Raw genomic sequence first — 25,577 nt, 5'->3', positions numbered from 1 at the left:
TGGGCTTGTTTTAATGCTGGAGAATTCATATAAAGACTAGAGGGGGGAAAAGCCCAGAATAAAAACTAAAATTCTTGAATGATTAAACTATCTAAAGTAGTAGTAGACCGTTGGTGGGAATGTAAATTGGTGCGGCCACTATGGAGAACAGTATGGAAGTTCCTTGAGAAACTAAAAATAGGACTACCATATGATCCTGCAATCCCACTACTGCGCATATATCCAGAGAAAACTATAATTCAGAAAGATACATGCACCCCAATGTTCACAGCAGCGCTATTCACAACAGCCAAGACATGGAAGCAACCAAAATGTCCATTGACAGACGAATGGATAAAGAAGATGTGGTATATTTATACAATGGAATATTACTCAGTCATAAAAAAGAATGGAATAATGCCGTTTGCAGCAACATGGATGGACCTAGAGATTATCATACTAAGCAAAGTAAGCCAGACAGAGACAAATACTATATGATATTGCTTATATGTGGAATCTAAAAAAAAAAAAAAAAGATACAAATGAACTTATATACAAAATGGAAACAGACCCACAGACATAGAAAACAAACTTACGGTTACCAAAGGGGAAAGGGGGGTGGAGAGCTAAATTAGGAGCTGGAGATTAACATATACACACTACTATATATAAAATAGGTAACCAACAAGGACCCACTGTACAGCACAGGGAACTCTACTCAATATTTTGTAATAACCTATAAGGGAAAGGAATCTGAATAAAATAGATATATATATGTATGTATAACTGAATCATGTTGCTATATACCTGAAACTAACACAACATTGTAAATCAACTATACTTTAAAAAAACAAAATAAAAAAAAAATAAAATAAAATAGTAGTAGACCTTGTCCAAGTACCAGAAACCCTTATTACCCAATATCATCTGTAAACATAGTGCTTTCCTGTGTCTGAGCAGTTCTCCTCTACTTCATTTGGCCTCACAACCCCATAAGACAGCCAGTGCAGGTATTCCTTCCTAATTTACTGATGAGGAAACTGAGGTTCAGGGAGCATTTGGGATTCTCCAAGTCTAAGTGGCTAATTACCCTTAATAAAGATCACTCAAGTTTCCTGACCAATGACTACATGCTAGGTCCTGCGCTGTGCTCAACAGCTGTTATGATTCAGCAACAATCTTCTGATGGGTCTTATTATTTTGTCTATCTTACAGATGAGCAAACTGAGGCCTAAAGAGGTTAAATAACTGGCCCTGAGACACACAGCTAGTGAGTACCCCCCAACCGCTATTTATAACCGTGTCTTGGTGGTAGTGCTGTGGCTCGTGACCGACTGAAGGGAACTGGCCAGTCTCACATTGAGAGCCTCCTCTGTGCAGTGTGCCCCCACAGACTTAGAATATGGGGGATGCATTCCTTGCTTTCAGAAAGTCACAGGCAGGGACTTCCCTGGTGGTCCACTGGCTAAGACTCCGAGCTCCCAATGCGGGGAGCCGGGGTACGATCGGGGAACTAGATCCCCCACGCAGCAACTAAAAGATCCTAAGTGTGGCAAAGAAGATCCCACAACTAAGACCGGGTTCAGCCAGGTAAATAATTAATTAATTAATTAATAAAAAGAAAGTCACAGGCAGTGGGACATTGGAAAACAGCCTGGGATTTGCAGTGGGGCAGACCTGGGTAATAGCAGATTTGCTGCTCCCTGAACAGTCAGGCACATTTAATTAGCCTCTGAGCTTTAGTTTCCTCACATGTATAAGTGGAGCTACAATTATCTGCTTGTAGGGCTGTCCTGGGGGACCCAGTTAATGGAAAGCTAACACAAAGCGCTCAGTATAGAGAAGATCTCACTACCATTCAGCTGAGGAACAGAAACACAGGCAAAACTAGCAGTATTAGGCAAAACTTGAAAAGCATGAAACGTGATGTTCACCCATAGGCATGCAAAGAATTTACTGGGGCAGGTGGGGCTGGGCCCACCAAGGCAGACTCCTAAGAGAGGGTGTGAACTGGGGTGTGTCTTTGATTTCGGGCAGATGGAGCCCATGGGAAACTCACACGGTAACTTCAAAGAGCTGGGGGCAACTAATTTCAGATAGTCCACACTGCCATCACCTCCTTTCCTCGGGGCCGGGTCTCTCCACCTCCTAGAAGAGCTGGACGTCCTACGGAAGACATGACGTTGGCAAAGCTGTAGAGGCGGGGGAGGGCATGGTGTGTTCAGGGAACTCGCGGTGCTTTGGAAGAGCTGGAGGGCGAGATTCAAGGGTGGGCGTGGTGGATGAGCCAGGCCCAGGCAGGCAGGGCCTCGATTCCCAGCGCAGCCCGTGAGCTCTGCTGTGGGCGGGCAAGGGGGACCACCCGATGGCACAGCGAGTTGACTTCCCATGAAACGGTGATCAACGGCGGCAAATGCCACAGGGCGCTCAAGATAACCTCGACTGAAGATGGCACTGGCTGCGGGAACCGCGACCCGTGGTGATGTCGGTGTGGGCGGCGGTCAACGGTGAGCCGAACACAGACCTCCGGCCGGGGCCTCCGGGCCCGTTTTCCACAGTAGCCAACTAACCTGCCAGTTGCCTTGAGAATAACCTGTTTCTGGCTTCCAGGAGAGGGTCCGCATGAATGCCAGGGCGACAGACCCCTGGGCAGGTATGGCGGACTGCATGTTTGTGTCCTCCCCAAATCCTTAGATTGACATCCTAACACCCAAGGGGATGGTATTAGGAGGCAGGGCTTTGGGGAGGTAATTCGATCATGAAGGTGGAGCCCTCATGACGGAATTAGTTCCCTTCCAAGAAGAGATGTCAGAGAGATTACTTCCTCTCTTCTCTCACCATGTGAGGACTCAATGAGAAGACGGCTGTCTACAAAGCCAAGAGGGTTCTTGCCAGGCATTGGATCTGCCAGCACCTTGATCTTGGACTTCCAGCTTCCAGAACTGTGAGAAATAACTGTTTGCTGTTCAAGGCACCCGGTCTCTGGTGGTCTGTTAGAGCAGCCCACGTGGACTAAGGCACCAGGCTTGGTAGACACACAGCAGGATGGCTACGGTCGGAGAGACCATTGTGAGTATAAATATATCCTTGTGTTTTCCGGCAAGCCCCAAATCTTGGCGGTGAGGATAACAGGTAAATTGAAATCCTTAAGATTTTCTTTGCTTAAAGTTTGATAATGCAGTGGACGTCAAAGATGTTTTGAAAGATGTTTTCCTCCCACTGCATTCCAGTTTCTTAGTAAAATGGCCCAACTCATGGCAGCGGTTCAGAAGCTCCTGTCCTCAAACCTCAAACCCCCAGCCTTGCCTAAGTGATGGGACCATTGTTGCTCTGTGTCACACACAAAACTGAATACCAGCTAGACCAGCACGGTGCAACAGCTCTATTAAATTTTTTTTTTTCTTTAATTGACTTGGTCAATATGGTCTGGGTTATTGGGCAAACAGTTCTGGAATATACCACCGCTATCTGATGCATTTTCCCCTCTAACCTGCCTTCCTACGTGATAAAAGTGCGTTCCCAGGACGTTTTTGATTTTGTTTTTGTCTTTAGAAGTTGGGCCGGCACTTTTTCAAATGGGACAGACCTTTAAAGGGAGCAGGGGAACCAGAAAGGAAACACGGTGTGGAGGCAGCTACGCATAAAGCACACACTTTATTCACTGAGTTGTGAAGACAACAGTGACGCAGGACAGCGGCAGGGGGACGGCAGGTGCTGATTTCAACAAGAGTGTGGAGCGCGTCGGGCGTCCTAAGCACAGTAACGCAGGCCCAGGGCCATCCCACCTCTGCACGCCGGCACGTGGCATTCAGGATGCCGACCGATATCCACCCGCTTTCACGGGGGACATGATACATCTTTTAAGCAGCATTTCTTCCAAATATTTGCTTTCTTGTTTCTGGAAGGGGAGGGGAGGCAGGAAGAACAGTATGCCTTCCAACACTGGAAAAAAAATTCCATTAAACCCAACTTACAAAGGAAAGAACTGCAAAAGCTTCGATGCAGGACTGTCAGCAACTCACAGAAACCACACGTTTATTACTGGACAGGTCTGTACATAACACCCCAAAAGAACACCAATCCTGCGGACATTCGTCTTCTCTTCCGTAGGGTAAAGAAACATACACATATACAATCACTGAGTGGCTCCTTGCCTTTCTGAATGTTAGTGGATGCAGTCTTTTCCTCTACCTTTGGCAAACGGGCTCAGAAAGCGACTCATGGCATCGTCACTCTTGGGAGATACTCTTTTGGGAAGAATTTTATTTAATGATCACAGTCGCCACTCAATTACACTAAGCATCAGAAAAGACTGGGTTTAATTTTGCTGTGTACACATATATTGTTTAGAAAGTTTTTCAGCTTAAACTGACCACCTCCCCCTTTCCTTTTGAGTTTGCCATAAATGAAACTTGCCCCAAATGAAAAATACAAAGATCCATATGCAAAGCGTGTCAGTCACCATCTCCCCACTGCTCCCTAGGCAGCAAATAGAAAGACAGTGATTTTTTAAAATGCCAGAGTCAAAGTTTCTCCTTCTTTCATTACAACATAATTGGGTAGTTCCCTTAACGCACATTGCCACCGTAAGGTTTCATTACGAACCTCAAGCCTGAAATGATCTTTTTCTGGATAGAACGTTCTTCAAAAGGGAGTACTAATGAGTGAGTTTTAGGGCATCCTGACAAACACTTGGTTTATAAAAAGGAAAATGATTTTACAAGCCAGATAAAATCAAGGCTGGCCTAGGAAGTAGATTAAACGGTGACCGGAAATACAGATGAGGTGATGTGTAAAAACTGAGCTTGCTGCAGAGGATGCAGAAGGGTTGATGGCACAGAGTTCATCTTCCTTCCACCATCTTTCCTGACAGTCAGAAAGAGGGCTCTGGGAGCCCACAGCCTGGAGGGTCCCCTGCCCCTTCAACATGCAAGAGAACGCTAACATCAAGTTTGCTTTAAAGAGTTTTTTAGAAAGACCTACCTAGTCAAAAGTGGTTCATTTGAATTTTTAAACTTGCAAAAGCATAGATATATATATATTGTATAATCATCTAAGAAGCAAGTCTTTAGAAAAAGGTGTTTGCTTGAAAGTGTAAAGAAATTAGATGAAAGTTATAGAAACATTTCTAGCGAGACTTTTCCAAGTGGAGTTGATTGACATCACCAGATGGAGGGGATAGGAGTTGAAAAGAGCGTTGTTCCAGCCTCACCTCGGAAGAGGAAACTCAGCTTGGAAACAGCAGAATGGAGAGTTGGGGAGAATTGGGGAGACTAGAGGACATGACAGATAGAAACTACTTTTTTTTTCTTTGCACCTTATTACCCATTGTCTCTAGCTTTTCTGTTCAAGGTTTCAGAGAGCAGGCAGTTTATCTTTCATTATTGAAGGAGTCACATTAAGAACATCTCATAATGAACCCAAACCAAAAAGTAGATACCTAGCAAGCTGGACAAGTTTCCAAACACTCTCTATATCTCAACATGAATCACACCAGAAGACTAAATGGTATCCTGGCTTTTTTGGAAGAAACTTTAAAGGAAGCACTGACTTTCAGGTCATCCTAGAGGCCTCTTCATGCAATCAGCCTATGCTTCAAGAATCACTAGAGTAAGCCCAATGCTCAAAAATGTAGCCCTTTATGTATGCACTAGGGAAGCTTACCATGTGTATATTTCCTTTCCTAGAGTAAACAATCCTCATTAATTTGACTGTGTTAACAACTGGATTTTTTTATGCGGGAAGCAGAGAACACCGATTTCCTGTGTAGTGACCTGGACATTTTCTGGACAAGCATGCTGAGCCCAGTTCAACAAAACACACAGGGCGTTGTAGCCCACTGATTCAATTTGGCAGTTGGAAGAGTCAGGCTGCCCTGTGACCCACGCCCGTGGCTGGAGCCTTCTGCTGGAGAGTGGGGCTGGAAAGCCCACTCTGCACTCCCAGCGCCCCCTTCCCTAGAGCACAGCACTGCTCTGCTTGCAGCCAGGAAGCTACTGGCATTTTCTGGCAAGGCCTTTTTGCACGGTGTAGTTTAAATTAGCTCATACACTTGATATGGAAAGAAGCTATCTCCCACCCCTCTCTCAAGATGGATGCAAAACTGAATTCAAAAGTTACAAGAAAAGTAGAGTTTCATTAGTGGCGGCAAATTTAGGGCTCAGTTCTTTAACTATCATCGCCATTTTTCTTACACTGACATTTAATCTGCAAGTACGTGGATTATAACTCATTAGCCGATGAAAAAACAATAAAAAAACCTCTCCTCCAGCCGAACCCTCGGATACGTTTGGCCATCCTTGTTATGGGTCGTGGCAGGGGGACACTGGGACCACACCATGGTCCTCACCCCTCACACTTTGCCAGAGCGAAGCAAGGATTAGGACACACCGGCGTTGTGCCCAGGCTACCCATGCAGGAGAGGTCACAGAAGATGGGACAGCGGATGTACTGAATGAAGCAAGAGGCAACGGATAGATGAAGGGGCGAAACTGTGGGCTGCAGTCTGCCTTCAGTCCAAGGAGGAGCTGGTCTCCTCACATCTACCTCATCAGAGCCATCTGCTAAATACGTTAGTAGGTCCAACACACACACACACACACACACACACACACACACACACACACACACACGTATGTACGTACGTATTTGTGAGAACAGTCCTCAAACATTCAGTGTCTAGCAAAGGTCAGGCAGGTTTAGATTCCCTCGGGAAGTGCACAGAATACTATAAAGCAATTGCAGTATTCACTACAGCACCCGGTTGCTAGAGTGTGTCACAAGTTAGGTCTGCAGTACAAGGTCAGAAAGAATATTCTACTTGCTTGTTACCACTGGTGTCAGCTACGAACGCATTCTAATACTTGGTGCCAGCGGGAAGAATTTCTGAGCTTTTAGGACTAGTGGCATACGCAGGTGAATTCAGATGTTTTCTTCTTTGGCTTTAAAATAGAGTTTAAATTCTTAAACAGAGCCCCAAAGCATGAGAATAAATGTGACAACCTCCTACATGTGACTCGCGTCCTGTCTGAGTCTCAGCCAGAGGCTTTCAGGGACCACGGTGGCGTCTTAAATGCAAGTTTTGGGGTAATCTTCGGCTCCAGTGTGAAGCTTGTGTTACTGGGTTTGAGGACTCTGGTGAGATGTTCTGCTGTCGACACACAGTCTGACCCTAGGTCTGCGGTCTTCGGTCTGATGCTGACTTGAGCTACATCTGTCATAGAATATGCTGGCTTCTAACCACCAACACCCTTCCACAGGGGACCTGGTGGCAGGGATGCAGTTAGCCTCACTCTTGACCTTGGAGTCACGTGCACCTGTGCAAACGTCCCTGAGGAGCTGCAGCACGGTGGGACAAACATTCGAGCAGGAACGAAATTTAAAAGCACATGCAGACTCACCGAACTGCCCCGGGTGAGTGAAAACACACAAACACACACGTGCCGACCAGGAAGTCAACAGAGCTAGGCAAGAAAGAAAGCTCAAAAGACCAAATCAAATCAGTTTGAGGCAATCTACCTTGGAGTTGCAGAGATTTCAAAGAGAAAAACATGCCTTTCTTTAGCCTACTACTGAAAAGACCTTTAAAAAAAACCCCAAATCAGCGAGGGCTTGATGTGATTTAGAGGATGCCGGATAGAGAGCAGAGTTTGCTGGGTGGGAGAACTTGCATTGAGAGGAGACAGAACTTTTGTTTTTGATCAAGACTGCTGTGGCCTTTGGACAAAACTCACCTAACAGCATACGACTGAGCCAATCTGGAGACAATCCCCCTTTCCTTTCTTTGTAAGAGTGGAGGGCTGCAGGGCTGAGACATCTCCTGTCCTTGGTGGGGAGAAGCACACTTTCTGAAGTAGAAAAGGGTTTAAGGAGAATTTTCATTCACTCCTTTTTCCTCTCTTTCTCTTAATTCTTTTTTTTCTTTCTACTAATAGGCTAAGTAATTTGCCTATTAGGTCCTAGCAAACAGTAGGGGACAAGGAGCATGTTAAAAATGACTTTGGTGGCTATTGAAACAGAGCTGCCGGGGGCCCCGATTCTGCTTTCCCTCCTGCTGAAGCCCAGGCAGGGCTGCAGGAGGCCAGTGAGGAAATGGAGGGCAAAGGCTGCTGCCACGTGGATCTATCCCTCGGGCTCTTCCTTCTCAGCCGGGGCGCTACATAATAAATATACTAGTACTTTGGAGTCATTACAACTGCTTTTGTCCATGCGGCATCCTAAGGGCACTTGCTGGTTCTTACCCATACAGTCACACTATTATTGAATAACAGCTGAAAGAAAACAAAAGTAGCTCCTGCTGTGCACATCAGGGGATGGAAAAAGGTCACACGTGAACACTATTGTCGAGGGTGTGGGAACACAGACATTTCTACCCCACTGCTTCTGGGAGAATGTTGCCATGGGCTGGCCCAACATTTGGCTCATGGGTGTTTTAATCAGATTTTCCCTTGTGGTTGTTGCTGAGGGACAGTAGTTTGCAAATTCTCCAATCAAGTTTGGGCCTTAATACAACATCCCGTGTGTCACCGCCATGGTCAGTCCTTTTTCTAATTGCTGTCTACGTGTGGTACTCAGAAGAGTTTTGCTTTTTTCTTCATGTCGTTGCGTCTCCAAAGAGGTAACTTGTCAAAATCCTGGATGGACATTCCAAAGATTTCCCGAAACACTTCTGGGGCTAAGTGGCGCTGTGATGGGAGAAGAGAACAGAGGTCAGTCCTGACGGCCACATGGATGACCTTGAGCGTTGCCCTCCAGTTTATAAGTAATTGTTTTGAGGAGCAAAGGCAGAATGATGGAAGAGGAGTTTATCTCTGACGCTTCTTAGCAGGCACTGGACCCAGTGGTTCCTTACCTGTCCAGGCCAGGTGAGGCACCCTTCCTACCAAAGAAAAGAGCTGGTGGAGTATTAATGATGATTGTAATAACACTGAATGGTGATGGGCAGGGTAAGATGATTTCTTATGCTGGAGGCGACTCCACTTCAGGTCCGTGGGACGCTGAGGAGATGCAGGGAAAATGGACCAGAGCAATAAGAAAGCCAGAAAGAGACTTCCAGAGTGGTCCTTGGGCAGCCCTGGGGCTTTTTCCTGGCTCCGCAGTAGGAGTTCAGGTGGATGCTTGGTCTACTGAGGAGACCGAGAACTTCAACCTCTTGTCCGCCTGTAAAGTTCTCTTAGGATAGTGGAGCCTTTATTCTCTGTGCCAGCCTGACCTCACATACAGATGCACTGCTTTTGGTCAGGGAAAATTAATGATTCTTTGTGAGATTAGCAGCCAGAGTTTTTCTTAATTAAAACCGTTCAGATGGAAAAGTACAAAGATCAGTCTTCCACATCTAAGGAGGTCTTGGGTATGTGTACCCAGCTAACCCTTCGACAAGGAATGTGGAAACAGCCAAGAGGGAAACTTGCCTAGTACACACCTCTTTATTGAACGCTCCCTCCCCAATCTCAACAAACTCGGGCTCAGAGAAAGAGAAGGATTTGGGGGTATCTGAAGAGAGATGGAGACTCCATTCTACATCACCAGCCATAAATTAGGGCAACATCAAATTTCCAAAGAAAGTGACTAAAATCATAGTGCATCTCCTGGGTTGTTTCTTCTGAATTTTACCATACACTTTTATGCTCATCTCCCAAATACAAATTTGGGTTTTCCTTCAAGTTAGCTTAGTTTAACCTAGGCTGATCCTTTTTATTTTTTTGCCTTCACTGGAACATTTCTTAGGGGGAAGTCGCGGAAAATGCACAGGAATATGCACCTGGGGCCAGTTTGTTTGTTTTGATTGTTTTACCTCTAGCCTGGTTCTGTCCACGTCTCTTAGGGTTTTGCTGCGCCCTCTGGTGGTCACCATCAGCATTTCATACGGAAATATCTGAGAAGCAAAGAAAAACACTTCTAGAATACTGCTATTTTTTTTGGGCCATGTGGCATGTGGGATCTTAGGTCAACTAGGGATCGAACCCGTGCCCCCCGCAATGGAAGTGCGGAGCCCTAACCACTGGACCGCCAGGGAAAATTTCCCACCGCCGTCCATTTTATTAACAAGCAGAAGCTACCTAAAATCTAAGACTCCCAAGATAGAGCTTCTAAGACACTGTGATTAGAGTATTAGAGTGATGGGTACTCCTCACTCAAGCCTCCAGCAGACAGGGGCAGGTTCCTATACACTCCCAATACCCACAGGTGTCTCATATGGCACTGTGCCTCTGGAGGGCGTTGCTGAGTAAAAGAATATAACTTACTATGTACTGGGGATGGAGGTAAAAATTAGAAGAGAATTGAAATGATAGGTATAGGTTTTACAAGGCAGTACACATTTGCAGGGTTAAACAATCTTGTTCCATGACCAGCTCATGAATCTAGGGAGCCATGCAGCCCCAGAAGCAGTGTTTTGGTAGATGACATATTGAAATAAGCCCCAGTTATAGTCACCAAGGAGCACAGATCTTGGATATCTTGGGAGTCACAGGATGTTCTGGAGCTGGGGCAACCAATCATCCCAGTTTGCTTGAGACTGAGGGGGATCCCAGGATGCACGACTTTCGGTGCTATAACCGGGAAAGTCTTGGGCAAGCTAGGATGTGTTGGCCACCCTATCTGGAGCAGGCTGTGCCATGCTCACGGCAGGGGCCAAGGAGACACCGAGGTCATAGGAGAGAAGTGCTGGTGCTTCACTGGGAACACACAGCACCGGACCCAGTGAGGGCTTAAACCTGCTGACTCGGTGTGACAAAACCCACAGAGTGGAGAGATGCTTTATAACACGGCTTGCCTAAGGCGCTGGCCTGAAGCCAAGTGGGTCTCAACCCTGAAAATGGTGAAAAAGATAGAAAATCAAATCTGTTTCGGGGGCTTCCCTGGTGGCGCAGTGGTAGGGAGTCCGCCTGCCGATGCAGGGGACGCAGGTTCGTGCCCCGGTCCGGGAGGATCCCACGTGCCGCGGAGCGGCTGGGCCCGTGAGCCGTGGCCACTGAGCCTGTGAGACCGGAGCCTGTGCTCCACAACGGGAGAGGCCACAACAGTGAGAGGCCCGCGTACCGCAAAAAAAAAAAAAAAAAAAAAAAAAAAATCTGTTTCGGGTCATGTCCCAGTTTCATCCCATGTGAGAGGAAAGAGAAAAAGAGCCACACTTGCCTTTGGTTCCAACATGTTAGGCATGGAGACACCCCGGTCCATCCTCATCCCAGGCATGTGGCCATCTGGGAGGCTCTGCAACAGACATGCAGGTTTCAGGGGCAGCCCACGGCAGCGCGGGGAGCTGAGGGGGAGCTCTGTGGGCTCCTAGACCTCCCTGTGTGGGTCGCAAATCTTCACTGCCATTTTAGAGATGGGTCATCTGAATTACCATGGATTTTTCAAAATGAGCTCCTTGCTGAATAAAAGCACAGATAGTGGGAATGCTGCTCTTTTATACTCCAGCTGAAAGATTTTGGCTTAATAACTATTGACCAATCCCTGAACGTAGGCTGCACGCGGTAAAGTATATGGTACATCAAAGAACTGCCAGGTCTATGCTTTTATTTTTTTTTAAATTCTAATCTTAGCTCTCTTTGCATTTTTCCCCTCTTCTCATTCTCTATTATCATTTTACAAGGTTTAGGTTCTAGGAGAAAAGGAATGGTACCACAGCAGCTCTTTCTTATTGGCCAAGACGGGGGTTTCTTTTCATTTGTGACCACACAGAGGAGGGGTGGGCCTCAAGGAGTGAGTGGTTATAACTAAAAGAAAAAGCAACTGTATGTGTGTGAACCCTTGATGCTGGTCCACTTCCACCCCAGAGAGGACTCTGCAAAGGCAGAGCAAGAGGGTCCTCTGACACCTGGTCTGGTTCAGGCAGGCCTGCAGGACCAGCTTGACCTGGGCGCCAGGCACGCCTGCAGCTCATGGCTCCTCACATCTGTGGACTAATGATTAGATGGATCAACTCAAAATCAGGGTCTTCTCAACAGAAACCCTTCCCTGGAGCAGGAGAAGAACATGTCTGGATTGTGAAAAGGCTGTTTTGCTGGTATGGCCAACTTGAGAAAGACAGGGTTCCGTACCTGGTAGTCTGGAAAGGAAAGAAAAAGAAAATCTCAGAAGGGCAAGGCCATAGAAAAATATGGAAACATCAACAGAGACTATACCCTATTGCAATTCTCCAAACATTCCCCAACAAGCCACGCTCTCCCGGCTCTGGGTCTCTGCACACACTGCCTGGCTGCTCCCTGAAGCTGGAAGATGCCTGCCCTGGTTTTAGTTATCAGTTTAAACACCCTTTCTTGTGGAAGCTGACACCCTGAAGGTGTTTCTCCCTTCTCTCTGCATCTCCGATCATAGCATTGATCTCACAGAGTTTCTCTCTCTCTTTCCGTCTCTGTCACATGCATTTTTTATTAGTTATCTATTTAATACATTAGTGTATATATGTCAATCCCAATCTCCCAGCCCGCCCTGCCTGCCCCCCCTCTGACCCCGCTTTCCCCCCTTGGTGTCCATACATTTGTTCTCTACACCTGTGTCTCTGTTTCTGCCTTGCACACCCGTTCATCTGTAGCCACATGCATTTTGGAGGAAGGCCCATGTCTTGCTTATCCCGGTACTTCCAGGGATCTAATTAGTGCTCAGCACATAGTAGGAGCAATGAATTCCCTCCTACAAACTTGCTTCTTGTGGTCTCACATCAGGAGAGATCCTCTGGGATTTTAATAAATGTCCTGATGGCTCAGAGGACAGATGTGATCTGACCATAGGCTGTGACACAGCCTGAGCCCAGCCAACATGCCTGTGACAGCACAGCCCCTTCTTCCCCTTGGTCAGCCAACGCCCCGCCGCAGGGGCCTCACCTCGCACTCCCCCGCTGACATCCCCGTAGCTGTTGTACTGAGCAAAGTCTGTAGAAACAGGCTGAAATGAAGAAAAACACACCGTTAGAAAATCTGCTCCACAGTACTCATTCTGGAGTCAGGTGAAAAGGAAGATAGGATTTACAAAATCCTAAGAATTCCTCCCAAGCTGAATTCCTGGACCCCTATTATTTTTCCTACGTAGTTCTTCTTCTATGAAATACCCGTGTTTTGTGGTATATCCTACGCTACTGCTCAGCAGGTCCTTGGCAAGCAAGTATCTCTTGCTGGTAAATAAAAACACATTTTCCACATCACAGCTACACAGTTGCACTTGTTCTATGCTTTGTGGGGAGGTTGTAACAAACTTTCCTGCATCTTTTGACAGCAGAGATAATGGCTCCAGTAATTACTTTTTGCTTGATTGTAGAAACATTTGGCACACAATGAATCTAGTCTTCCCAGAAGCTTATACAGGCTATTCTTCTATCTAAAGTCAATTTCTCTTTCTCTCAACAGAAATATCTTATTTTGCCTGTAACTCAAAGTGATTTACCAGGAGAGCAGGGTGATTACAATTTTCATTACATCCAACACTGAGATCATATTGTCAGATGTATTCAGACAATAATACATCAGTACTTCAACCAGGACTCAAGAGGGAAGAGACTCAGAAACGAGTAATTGAGAAATCTCACCCGGTGAAGCCCGTTTTTCCCATAGCCTGGGAGAGATGAGGTTTTCGATGATAGAGCATGTGACGCTGAATAAGAGAAAGATAAAAAAAAGTAACTGTTAGGAACCAGAAGTCCAATTCTTTCATGAAGTTGGCAGTGTATCTTCTACCCTACAGAAGATTTAGAAAGAAACAATCCAAATATTGGGCTCAAATGTTCACAAAATGCCACCATATTTGGGTGATGCAGGGAATGGGTGGGCAGTGAAATTTTCGAGGAGGGGTGGGGAAGGAAAAAGTGCTTGGCATCTCTGAATCCTCAACACAATCCTAATAATGATGGTAGTATTTCCATTTTACAGGAGGAGAAATAGGGGCTAATAGAAAGTTAAGTATCTTGCCCACGGTTGCTCAGCTTGTAAAGATCTAAGCAATGATCTAAATCCAGGGCTATCGGGATACATAGGCCCAAGCCCCAGTTGGTATGGCAGCAACAACTGATCTGGAGGCCTACACTTAAGTTACCAAGATCTACTGGCCGACCACAGTTGGACTCCTGGGAGGCTTGGGATAGGGTATCCCATTGATCAACAGCGTGGACACCTCACAAACTGCTGGGCTTTGGAGGGAGTAGACCTGGGCTTGAATTCTGGCTCTGCAACTTAACACCTCTGCATCTTCGGGCATGGTATTCCATCTTGTTAAGTCTTCATTTCTTGACCCATGTAGATACAGTGTTATTTATTTTTATGCAACAGAATTGGAAGGAACTCTAAAGATTACTAAACTACCTAAGCCAAGATTAATGCCAGTGACACATCTATGAGAAGTAGCAGGGCATTCCGGTTAAGGGTGTGGGCTCTGGGGTTATAATACTTGGACTCCTAAACCTTAGTTTTGGTAGTTATCAGCAATGTGACATTGGGTAAGTTACTTAAACTTCCCTTTACTTGTCTCCTGATCTACAAAATGGGGAAGATGATAATAATCATAATATCATCTACTTCATTGGTATGTTGTGAAGATTAAATGAAATAATGTTTAGCAGAAGCGTTTGCATAGGAAACACTAAACACATGTTTAAAGGAATCCTCAGGAGAGAAAATTACGCACTAGTTCACAACATGTGAGAAGATATCTTATGGGTTAAAAGAGAACAGGCTTATGACAAGTATAAGCAGGGGAAAATATACCGAAAGACTATTTCAGCCCAGTATATAAGTAATCTCTTTCAAAGGTATCAACAACAGCACTGCTAGCCCTCAGCTCTTATATTGAATATACTAAAGTCATAATACTTTGAAAAAATCGTTCATGCTCTCTACAGTTAAAAAGCATTCTGTTCTTGGCCTTCCCTGGCGGTCCAGTGGTTAAGACTCTGTGCTTCCCAGGGAGATCACCTCTGTGCTTTGTGACCACCTAGAGGGGTGGGTTAGGGAGGGTGGGAGAGAGGGTGATGCAAGAGGGAAGAGATATGGGAACATATGTATATGTATAACTGATTCAGTTTGTTGTAAAGGAAAAACTAACACACTATTGTAAAACAATTATACTCCAATAAAGATGTTAAAAAAAAAAAAAAAAAAGACTCTGTGCTTCCACTGCAGGGGGCACACGTTCAGTCCATGGTCGGGGAACTAATGTCCCACAGCGCAACCAAATCCAAAAAAAAAAATTATAAAAAGAATTCTGTTCTCTACGAGGATTTTCTTTTTGCTGCTTCCCTCTGAGATGTATGTTCTAGAAGGTAGACCCAGCGCAAGGGAACTGACCCCTCTTGGTTCTTGAGACCCTCCAAGGGCTCCCCCTATTTCCAACAGGAAGGAAACACACATTTAAGGAAGAGCTGTAGCAGGCTCTTAAGCTAAGTTGACATGACATAGGATTCTTACACTTCCTTTCCTATGGAACACTCTGCAGATTCCACCAGAAACCACCAGGCCTCTCCTGGAACCGTCAAAATAGGCTCCTTGCAGGCAGGTGGCCAGCTCCCGGCTCAGGGAAGGCGGTGGGTCTGCTGCTCACCTGAGTTGATGGAAGAATCATAGCGCCCAGCGGCCAGGGAGGACCTCTCCCGGCTCTCCCTCTCCTTCTCCATCTCTTCTTTTAGTATCAACTGGCCCAGGCCCGAGTTGAGCTATTCACAGAGAAAAGAAAAATGAAAGCGAAGCCCGCGATTACTTTTAGGGAACCGCAGTTTCCTTTTAGGAGATCCTGCAAGAAGTTCCTGACTCTGGAGAGGGCTGAGGCATATTGTCCCAGAGCCTGGTGGCTCCCCAGAAGGTCAGCCAGGTTTTGGACCTTGAACCCACCACAGTCCCTTCAATGTCAAGGCTCTCTGTTGCCCTAAACCAGGCTCCACATCAGAAGAATGTTCTCCCTCCTTTGCCCTCCCTGCAAAGCGCCAGCAGGTAGACTCAGGAGGGCAATGTGTGAGTACGTACATATTTTTGATGTGGGAAGGGGAGACTGGGGATAGTAGCCTTTAAAGATAAATTACACTGATTTGTTTAAAAACAGCGATAAAAATAATGCACGCTCATTGTACAGATTTTAGAAAATCCAGAAGGAAAGAATAGCCCATAATCCACCACTCAGAGATAACCACCATTTACATTCGGATCTATATCTATCCAGTATTGTTCTATGCACATAATATACAAAACTGGGAACACATAATAAATGTAACTTTGCGTCCTTATATAACTAGTATCATGTGCATTCCCCATACGACTAAGTATCTTTGGAGAACGACCCTTATTGGTAGGAGTTTATCCTTTCTCGGCTCCCTCAACCCCAGGCCTTCTGGGATGCTGTAGGCCTATGCTAGAGACAGAGGGTATAATGAGGATGTCTTAGTGACAGTCCATTTTATCCCCTCTCTCTTGGCCCAGATATACACACAAGGTCCTATGAGTCCTGAGGAAAGACGTGGAGAAAGGCTCTTTCCCAAGGGAATTCCTTCAGCAGAGCCTGCGTGAGGGAGGGAAGGTGTTGTACCACCTCGGAGTGCACTTTGGCTTTACCTGGCCTTTCAGCATCCTTTCAACACATGCACCACACCCACACAACCCCACACAGAGTCTCGCTCTCCTCGAAAAGGCCCGAACATTCCGTGTCTCTCTGACCTCCAGCTCACCTCTTCCAGAACCCGCTAAGTGTTCTGCCTTATTACAGTCTCTAGATGCCCATCTTGTCTCTCCTACTGGACAGTAATCCCCTGAGGGCTGGGAGTACCTCCTTCTCACCTCGGTGGCTTTGCCCATAGTAATCATTCAGTAACATGGATCACTAGGAGTGAAGACTGCAGCAAAGTAGTTCAAGGACAAACCTTCATTAACTGCTCCTCTTGCAGCTGCCGGCGCCTCAGAAGCTCCTCGTCATCTTCCTCTCTGCCGCTAGATCTGCGTCTCATGTCAGCTCCTAAGTCCACAGCAAAGACAACCTCTCACATTAGCCCCACAGCAAGGGGATCTCAAGGGACTAGTCCACCTGTGCTCAACGTGTCAGGCGGGCAAAGTCAGCATTCGTGAGCAACACATGGGAAAAAAGAGCCTGCCACCAATTCAGCTGGTTTCTTGAGACGACGGGCCCCGTTCGACAAGCCAGTCCACAATGTGATTCAGTAAGGCATGCCTCCCAACAATGTGATCTGCTCGACTAGAACTCGGCTTGCCCTTATGATTGGGTCTAAGTGATCCCACTGGCCACGGGTCAGAGCTTCCACAGTAGGTGGGAGGGGCATCTACGGTTATTATTTTGATGTCCCTGAGGTCATTGTTCAAACGGAGAGGAAGCCAAATTCATCTAGATACCATCAAACAGGTAAGACACTCTCTTGTGACGAAATTAAAAATCTTGTTTTCTTTTTCTGAATATTTAGGTTTGTCACCGTATCATCACCCTGTCTTCTACCTCCAATAACTTCATTAGGAAGCATGCTTCAGTGGTCAAGACTCCACGCTCCCAATGCAGGGGGCCCAGGTTCGATCCCTGGTCGGGGAACTAGATCCCACACGCACGCCACAACTAAGAGTTTGCATGCCACAACTAAGGAGCCCATGTGTCGCAACTAAGGAGGCAGCAAGCCACAACTAAGAAGCTCTCAAGCCACAACTAAGGAGCCCACCTGCTGCAACTAAGACCCAGGGCAACCAAATAAATAAATAGATAAATATTTTTTTTTTAAAAAGAAAAAAGAAGCATGCTTTATTATTATTATTATTTTTTGAAGGGATGGGTCTCTAATGTTTCCTTGCTCTCAATCTTTCGGAAAATGGTCACAAAAGAGTTTTATACTAATGGGCCAATAAAAGGGGTTAATGCAGCTAAAAAGTTACTTATTTCAGTATAATGGAGCAGATCATGGACAATTTTTAAGCTTCCTGGAAAAGGGGAGATGGAGGGGAAAGGAGGAATCTGTCTGAATGGCTGGAAAAGTAAGATACTTATTGCTTTTCCTAAGTGGCTTGGACTAATTTAGCTGTGGGAGGAGATAGGAAAGCCTGCTAATCTAATCAAAATAAACTCTAACTAATACCTTCAGGGTTTGATCAGTTGGATTAATGGACCAGAAGCTTTCTTCATTTTGGAACCCCAAACTATTTAGTGATGACAGTTGGTAACAACAAAATATTAATTCTCCCCCAAAGTTTAGCTGTTTAATGTCCCTGCAATGCAACACGACTGAACTAGGAACCTCAGTGGCCCCAAGAACTGCCTGAAGGACGTGGACCAGCAGAAAAAAAAAGCTGACTCTTAGTTTCTAAAATCATGAATATCAACATGAATTTTCTCTCTTTAATCTACACTAACAAAAATGAATAGACATAAGTTTTCAAGAACTAGATACATCTTAAGTCAACATAACGTATAGAATACTTGTGAATAAGGAACCCAGGAGGTATAATAGATTTTTCCTTCAACTATTTCTATAGATACAAATTGCTTTAAAATCCACTTCTATTGCTTGTAAAAGTTATTCCAAAAATAACTTGGCGAAAAATAGCAGGATGAAGGAATTTTGGAAAATTGAAGGCCTTTTAGGTTGTCAACAGAAATGTGATAAGATAGTCATATCTTTGTAAAGCTGACTCACTAAATTTTCAGTACTAGCTTCTGAGTTTGCTAATACCATTTTTTAGGGCCAAGTGATTTCACTAATGACAAAACAGTAAACACACAGACACAGTTCTAAAGCATAAATGTGTGGTTCAAAGCAAAGAATGAAACAGCTCAAATGTGACATTTTAGCACAGAAGTCATGGAAATGACAGATGTGAAATCATGTAACTTTACATGAGTAATATTCCAGAACACCTGCTACTCTGTAACAGCCCTTCTTAGTAACGGAGAACATGATCAGGCAAGAAAAATGAAAGAGCTTCAGTGTTAAGATTGGTTGTTAAGAGAATTGTAATTACAACCCAGAAATCGTCTAAAACAAACTTAATTCAAAGAAGTCACACTGGGCTTCCCTGGTGGTGCAGTGGTTGAGGGTCCGCCTGCCGATGCAGGGGACAAGGGTTCGTGCCCCGGTCCGGGAAGATCCCACATGCCGCGGAGCGGCTGGGCCCGTGAGCCGTGGCCGCTGAGCCTGCGCGTCCGGAGCCTGTGCTCCGCAACGGGAGAGGCCACGGCAGCGAGACGCCCGCGTACCGGAAAAAAAAAAAAAAAAAAAAGAAGTCACACTTCTGTGGACACAGTAAATCCACCCACTATGCTCTAACTATATAGAACGAAGTTCTTGGCAGGAGGCTTTGATTCAACTATGTTCAAAAGAGTTACTGACTTTACAATAATAACTGAGAGTCCACGCAAAACACCCGTTTTTTGTTTTTGTTTTTGCGGTACGCGGGCCTCTCACTGTCGTGGCCTCTCCCGTTGCGGAGCACAGGCTCCGGACGCGCAGGCGCAGCGGCCACGGCTCACGGGCCCAGCCGCTCCGCGGCACGTGGGATCTTCCCGGACCGGGCTACGAACCCGCGTCCCCTGCATCGGCAGTCGGACTCTAAACCACTGCGCCACCAGGGAAGCCCAAACACCCGTTTTAGACCAGTTCTGCACCTCACTGGGTTTGGTTAGCACAAGGCTCTGGTGGTTGGGCTTTTGAATCATTTTGCACACACATTAACACTACCTTGGTTCTTTTCACTGTTCTAACTCTTGGTCATAGTTTTCTTAAAAAATCTTTACACTAGGACACATTTCCTTGCATATTTTTAAGCACTGCATTTTGAGATCTCCTAGCAATTTGTCCATTTGGCTTAGCTGCTACAGTTGCGTACCTATGGCGGCAAGTGAGGGGGGACCAGGCCAGTGGTCCGTCTCAATCTTTGGTATCTCGCTGGGGTCTGGAGCCTGGGCTGCTGGGAACTTGGAAAACTTGATGATGTCTTCTGAAGACTTGCTCTGGGCTGCCAAGGCAGCTGCATCTGGATGGGAATCAGGGGCAGCTTAGCTATCGGTCTGCAAGGTCATGGTAGTACAATCCTCTTCCATAGTTTTCTCGTGCTCTGGCAAAAAGTGTGAACTCCAGAGAGCTGTTTATCACCATTATCAGTCACCCAGTCACTAATAGTTCCTAGTGACAACTCGACTCATCTTCCTTACGTCCTGACAGAAGCAAAGCTTCATTCTACATCTGTTCTACAACTGAAAAATCTTGCTCCAGAGCTGTGCTGTCCAATACTAGCTCGAGCTACACGTGACTGTTTACATTTAAATTAATACAATTAAATAAAACAAATGATTAATACAATTAAAATTCAGTTCCTCAGTGGCACTAGCCACATTTTATGTGATCCATACCTACATGTGATTAGCGGCTACTGTATTGGACAGCATAATTATAGAATATTTCCATCATCACGGAAAGTTCCAATGGACAATTCTAGAGCAATTAGAAATTTGAATCTAGTTAATTTGAAATTAAAGAAGTAAGTGAAAAGCATGACATTGTCATTGGACTGTAGGGGTTAATCATAAGAGAGTTGGTTGGCTTTGAATTTGTGTGGCTTCTTAGCCGCAAAAATATTGGTCCGGTTCATTTCAATCCTTGCATATTGTATATGTGTCCTTGATTCCTAGGTGAGATGGCAGCAGGAATATCCGCTGTCAGCTTGCAGGAATTTAGCCTTGAGACTTGGGTTTGCCATACCCACTCGTTGTTTCGTTCAAGGGGCTGCATATACAAATGAGTCACCCAGCTTTGAAACCACAAAAGCCAGAATAGGAGCAGCATTAGTTCGCAGAGTTCTTAATGGCTGTACTTACAGGTGGAGTCATTGGCTTAGAGCCCCAAATGGAATCACAGAAATGGAGCAAAACAAACCAGGTTAAACGGTCAGTCCCTGATTCTGCGTAATTTTGCAAGCTGACCTGGGATGTTACTAAACATTCCACAATATATTTATAATGCTATAAATAAAATTTGCTCCCCTCCCTGGGCTCATAGATTTTGAAATCTGGAAGTAACTTTTTGAATTTTCATCTCCAGTTCCACATTTTTTAAGTAACTTTCTGGGTCTCAATTTGCTTCAGGAACTTGACTGAGGTCGCCCTACATAATAATAAGAGGTAAATTCTCAGCCAGGCATGCAACAGTGTTTTTCTGAATTTCTAACTTCATGAGAATAAAAGATAAAATCAGCTTGGAAAACACTGCACACTATATCCTCTTCTTAAAGAAGGACAATATGTGTTAGCATATTAAAGACTAAGAAGTGTGACTTTATTTAAGTCTAGCATTTTCCAAATGCACAGGGCATAGACACCAGTTTTTGGTATGACATCTAATTCTATCACAGAGAACTGCTCTTTTGCAGAATGTCCTTTGGGATGTACCACTCTGGTTGTGCTACTCTTAATTATAAGAGACTGAAAGAAAGTAAAGAGTAAAGTCAAAGTCAATTTCACTAAAAGAAGCAAACTAATCTCTTCCAAATAAATAAACTAACATTATCCTATCTTTTAAAATCTTAATTATTTGGAGAGGCAGGGTCTTAGAGATTTTTAGTATTTAAAAAAAAAAGTCTCTAAACTGATAAATCAAACTGGGAATCTTATTCTTAAATTAAAAAAAAAAAAATTTAAAGCCAGACTTCAAACAGTACTTACGCATTAGAATTGGTGAAGTCAGTAAACATTCACATGTTAATGAGTGGGTGAGAAGACATTAAACCATAAAAAAGCAAACAAAAACAAGGTTAAGAAACTTAAAAAAGCAAGCACATGGTGTAAACTCAAAAAAAAAAAAAAACCCACAGATGAAGAGAAAAAAATCATAGTTCTAGAACCATTATAATACATACATTCTTTTTCCCCTAGAATGTTGGCCTGAAATTTATTTTCCTTTTTGCATGTTCAACTTTATTTGCTTTTCATGTCATGCTAAGCCTTTAGGACTCATTAATGTCAACTGGATTCTAAAGGCAGCCTTCAAATTTCCAGGCACAATTTGTGTATAATTTTCTGAAATCACCTGGAGACCAGTCTTGGCTTTCTACCCATTCACAAAGATTTATAGCAGCTGAATCTATAGAGACCTAATAATGTTGGAGGGAAATGTGATTTACAAAAAGTAATATGATTTCCTGGGTTTAAAAATTCGATATTCCCAGAAAAGGAAAACACAATTATAAATCCACATCAGTGGTCCTTAGTTTGCAGGAATTTCAGAGACAAGTTGGCCTAATGTACTGGTTTTTGCAGATGAGAAAACTGAGGGACAGAGGTTACGTCTCTGCTATCACAGAACCGTTTAGGTGAAGAGCTGGGATCAAGGCTAGGGCCTCTGTCTCAGCATGAGTCCCATCCCCTCTACCACAGGGTGCAGACATCTGCATGCCCCATCAGAAACTGGGGAACTGGACAGTCAGGCTGATGGAGGCTTGGTCAAATTAATTTTTTTTTTGGCCACGCGGCTTGTGGTATCTTAGTTCCCTGACCAGAGATCGAACCTGTGCCCCCTGCAATGGAAGCACAGAGTCCTAACCACTGGAACGCCAGGGAATTCCCTTGGTCAAATTAATTTTTAAGGTAGCTAGCCTTCACTAATTTTAATTAGTTAAACTAATTGCAAGCTCATCACAATTATCAGAGAGGTTGGTTAAATTATCTGATGGCCCCCCCAAAAAAGTCTTGTTAGGGAGTTTGTGAATTACTGTGTGACTGTACCTTTCCTTCTCTAGGAGTGAAATGATACATGGTTTGATGGGCTCAGAAATCAGCTAGGAGTTTCCTAATCAAGCTAAGTGTTCTCTATCTAGGAAAACCGACTTCACAATATTTGCATCATAGGAGACCATAAAGGCATAATACACTGGACGCCTCAGTCTGATTCTCAAAAGCAGCAGCAGGTTAGCCTTTCAGAGGACAGTGAAGAGTTCAGCTGACGTTGCTACTTAAAAGCTACGCGGAGGAAAGCGGGTTTTACCATGCTGTTTGTAGATGGGTGGTTTTCGGTAAATGTTGATCCCCTGATCTGTGGAAATGAAAAGCAAAGGTGCGTGATTACGAGGAGCCATCCACCAATGGGAAACACAGGTCAACCAAGAGGCAAACCAAACTGAAGATTCTCCAACAAAAATAACCCAGAAAGTTAACTTTTGTATTACAAAGGTTGAGGTTACCGGAAGAAAAAATTACAGGAATGAGTGAATTACTATAGACGTGTGACATGGAATCCTTTGTAATACATCTTAGGATATAGAGAGATGTCATTCGCTCATGAGCCATTTCTTTCAAATATACACTTCACTAAAAGTGGGGTTAAAACAGGAAGAAATGCAAGCAGTGCAGATACTGTGATGGTGAGGAGGACATAGCCAGTTTGGGGAAGACCCCAAATTGCTACTGTCTCGAAATTGAGCTCCCGGTAGAGGCCAGTGGCTCAATTTACTTTTCACCTGATGAGTGGAACAGTGGAAAGCGATGTAGTGAAATTAAGAGTATATTTTTGTAAAACATAGAAACAATTTTTAGGTGCGAGGCTAGTCTGATGTATTGACAGGATGTCTGTCGAAACCCTAGTGCGTATAGGCCAAATTTTACAAAAGAAAGGAAAAGTAAAGAGGTGCCAAATATTATTCATATATTTATATAGAACCCCATTCGATTATGCAACCATTAAACTTTGACTGCAAATAGGAGGTTTCAGAAGGTTTCCCCAGAATCTTGGGCACTGGATCCTGGTTGGGCATTCTTCATGAAAACAGTGGCAAACGTACAACACTGATTTTCAAGGTTCGATGAAACTTCATTTATATATATATTTTAAAGGCAGTCCTATCTCAGTGGTAGGAATCCCATTGAACTTTCCTCTGTTCAAACTTCTAGGTAAGTTTGGAATGCGACAGAGGAAAACGACTACAGATTCCAAATATGTATGCTAAAATGAACATAATGGGTAATTTATTAAGCCACTTTCAGTAGCTAAAAGAAGCAAAACAATGTACTTCTGATGGAAAAATAATATCATGACTTCTGATGGCCAATCTTGCCTTCACAAAGATTGTGAGCTGACCCTAAATATTAAGACACTGATGGGTTCTGATTTTTCCAGTTCCTGATGGCAAATTACTATTTGTACCATGACAGCAAAGCTTATGGCACCAAGCCTAAATTGCAAGATGTCTTTGTGGGCTATGGAGGTGGTTAGTTAATTACACGCTACAGAAAGGCCCTCCCAGTGACCCAATTTTTCAGCTCTCTGAAAAGCCCATAGAAAGTACCTCCACACTGGAGACAAACAGATAAAATAAAAGTACTCTCAAGAACGCTGTGGTTCAGTCTTTAGGATGAGAAGATAACTAGATTGCCGTTGTGTTTAGACAATGACTAAACCACAGAGTGGTATCTCAGAGGGTACTAATTAATATCAGGGTAAAATTAACATTTTTGTCAAAACAAGACAAAACAAAGCAACTCAACCCTTATTCCTTCACCCTCTGCCTCCCATCCCTCTTCAAAACTTTTAGAGAAAACGTAAACCTTCAATACAATCCTGGCATCTCACATACAAAGCTTTTGAAAGGCCCTCTAGGTCCGATCCTGCAATTTAGGGTTTGTCGGCTGTGAGCATCTCAATTAAAAGAGCGTGAGAAATGCAGACGAGACAGAGGCGACAAGGCTACATTCTACACGGTGACAGGACACCAAGACACAGACCGTGTCAGCTCCTACCTGGAACATGGAAATGTTTAGGGGCCTGAGCGTAAGTTGGAGTGAGAGGGCGGCTGTCTGGCCGATAAGGGAGAGGGGAGTTCCGGCCGCTGGATGGCTCATTGCCTCCAATGAGAAGAATGGAGAAAACAAAATGAGAGAAGGGAGAGCAAGAAAGAAAACAAAGCAAGCATAATAAAAATTCAAAACGAACAAACCGGAAGGAGGTACATCACAAAGGAGAAACCAAAGAAACAAACTCAGTTCATCAGCTTGGCTCACAGAGGTGACTGGTATAAGGTTGAATTTTCCAAAAGAGAGATTTGAGTGCAAGTGGAACTAGGTTAAAAGCAGAGAGCGCTAAGATGCGTCATTCCAATGGCATGCGGTTGAAGGCTGTGAGCTGACAGCAAACTGATTAGATGGCAAGTACATTAAGAAGAATGGAAAGTCACTTGCTAATGATTCAGGGTCAGTCGTCATATGGTTACAACCCAAGCATGTAAAGGGGTGGGATATGCAAACCCCAAAACAATCACTTCCAGGCATAATGGCAGAGGCTGGCAATCAGAATCTACTTCTCTGAATGGGAGGCTGAGTCTAGGAACCTGTGTGGTCCCCTCCCTCTGAGCAACACAGAGCGCCTTCATTGCAGCCTATGTTTCTGTTGCTTCACTTTGAAATACACACAGTAGAGTCAGACTCCTTTCTTCCAGGTACTCGGGGACCACTTATACTTCTCTCCACCTTTCTCTTCAAAGAGGCTCTACCCAGTCTAAAAATTCCATCAGTGAGACATTTACTGAGCATCAACTATGGCTGGGCAGTGAACTTCGACTGAGGCTACGTAGGTGAATGAGATGTGGTGCCTGGCTGCAAGGGGCTCAGGGTCTACCTAAGGAGACAGACTTATAAGCACAAAGTACCCGTAA

General features: G+C 44.6%; 1 protein-coding gene across 2 annotated transcripts in view; it reads right to left on the bottom strand.

Annotated features, from left to right (window-relative positions):
* Positions 1 to 3,614: 3,614 nt before the first annotated feature.
* ABLIM1 (actin binding LIM protein 1) overlaps positions 3,615 to 25,577 on the bottom strand; it is a 237,490-nt gene continuing 215,527 nt past the window's right edge. Inside the window, exons 14-24 of one of the 2 annotated variants that reach the window (XM_067024591.1) lie at positions 24,667 to 24,771; positions 22,919 to 22,966; positions 19,770 to 19,916; positions 16,814 to 16,905; positions 15,508 to 15,619; positions 13,505 to 13,569; positions 12,807 to 12,867; positions 12,024 to 12,031; positions 11,116 to 11,190; positions 9,773 to 9,853; positions 3,615 to 8,663 (exon numbers count right to left, since the gene is read on the bottom strand). In XM_067024591.1, the coding sequence (XP_066880692.1) occupies positions 8,550 to 8,663; positions 9,773 to 9,853; positions 11,116 to 11,190; positions 12,024 to 12,031; positions 12,807 to 12,867; positions 13,505 to 13,569; positions 15,508 to 15,619; positions 16,814 to 16,905; positions 19,770 to 19,916; positions 22,919 to 22,966; positions 24,667 to 24,771 (908 nt within the window). In that variant the 3' untranslated portion in view covers positions 3,615 to 8,549. The remainder of the gene's footprint in view (positions 8,664 to 9,772; positions 9,854 to 11,115; positions 11,191 to 12,023; positions 12,032 to 12,806; positions 12,868 to 13,504; positions 13,570 to 15,507; positions 15,620 to 16,813; positions 16,906 to 19,769; positions 19,917 to 22,918; positions 22,967 to 24,666; positions 24,772 to 25,577) is intronic. The other variant, XM_067024592.1, reaches the window with a different exon arrangement.

This window comes from Kogia breviceps, chromosome 2 (assembly GCF_026419965.1).
Source record: "Kogia breviceps isolate mKogBre1 chromosome 2, mKogBre1 haplotype 1, whole genome shotgun sequence".
Classification (NCBI taxonomy): domain Eukaryota; kingdom Metazoa; phylum Chordata; class Mammalia; order Artiodactyla; family Physeteridae; genus Kogia; species Kogia breviceps.
Note: the sequence above shows the minus strand (reverse complement) of the source record. Positions and strands in the feature narration are given on the sequence as shown.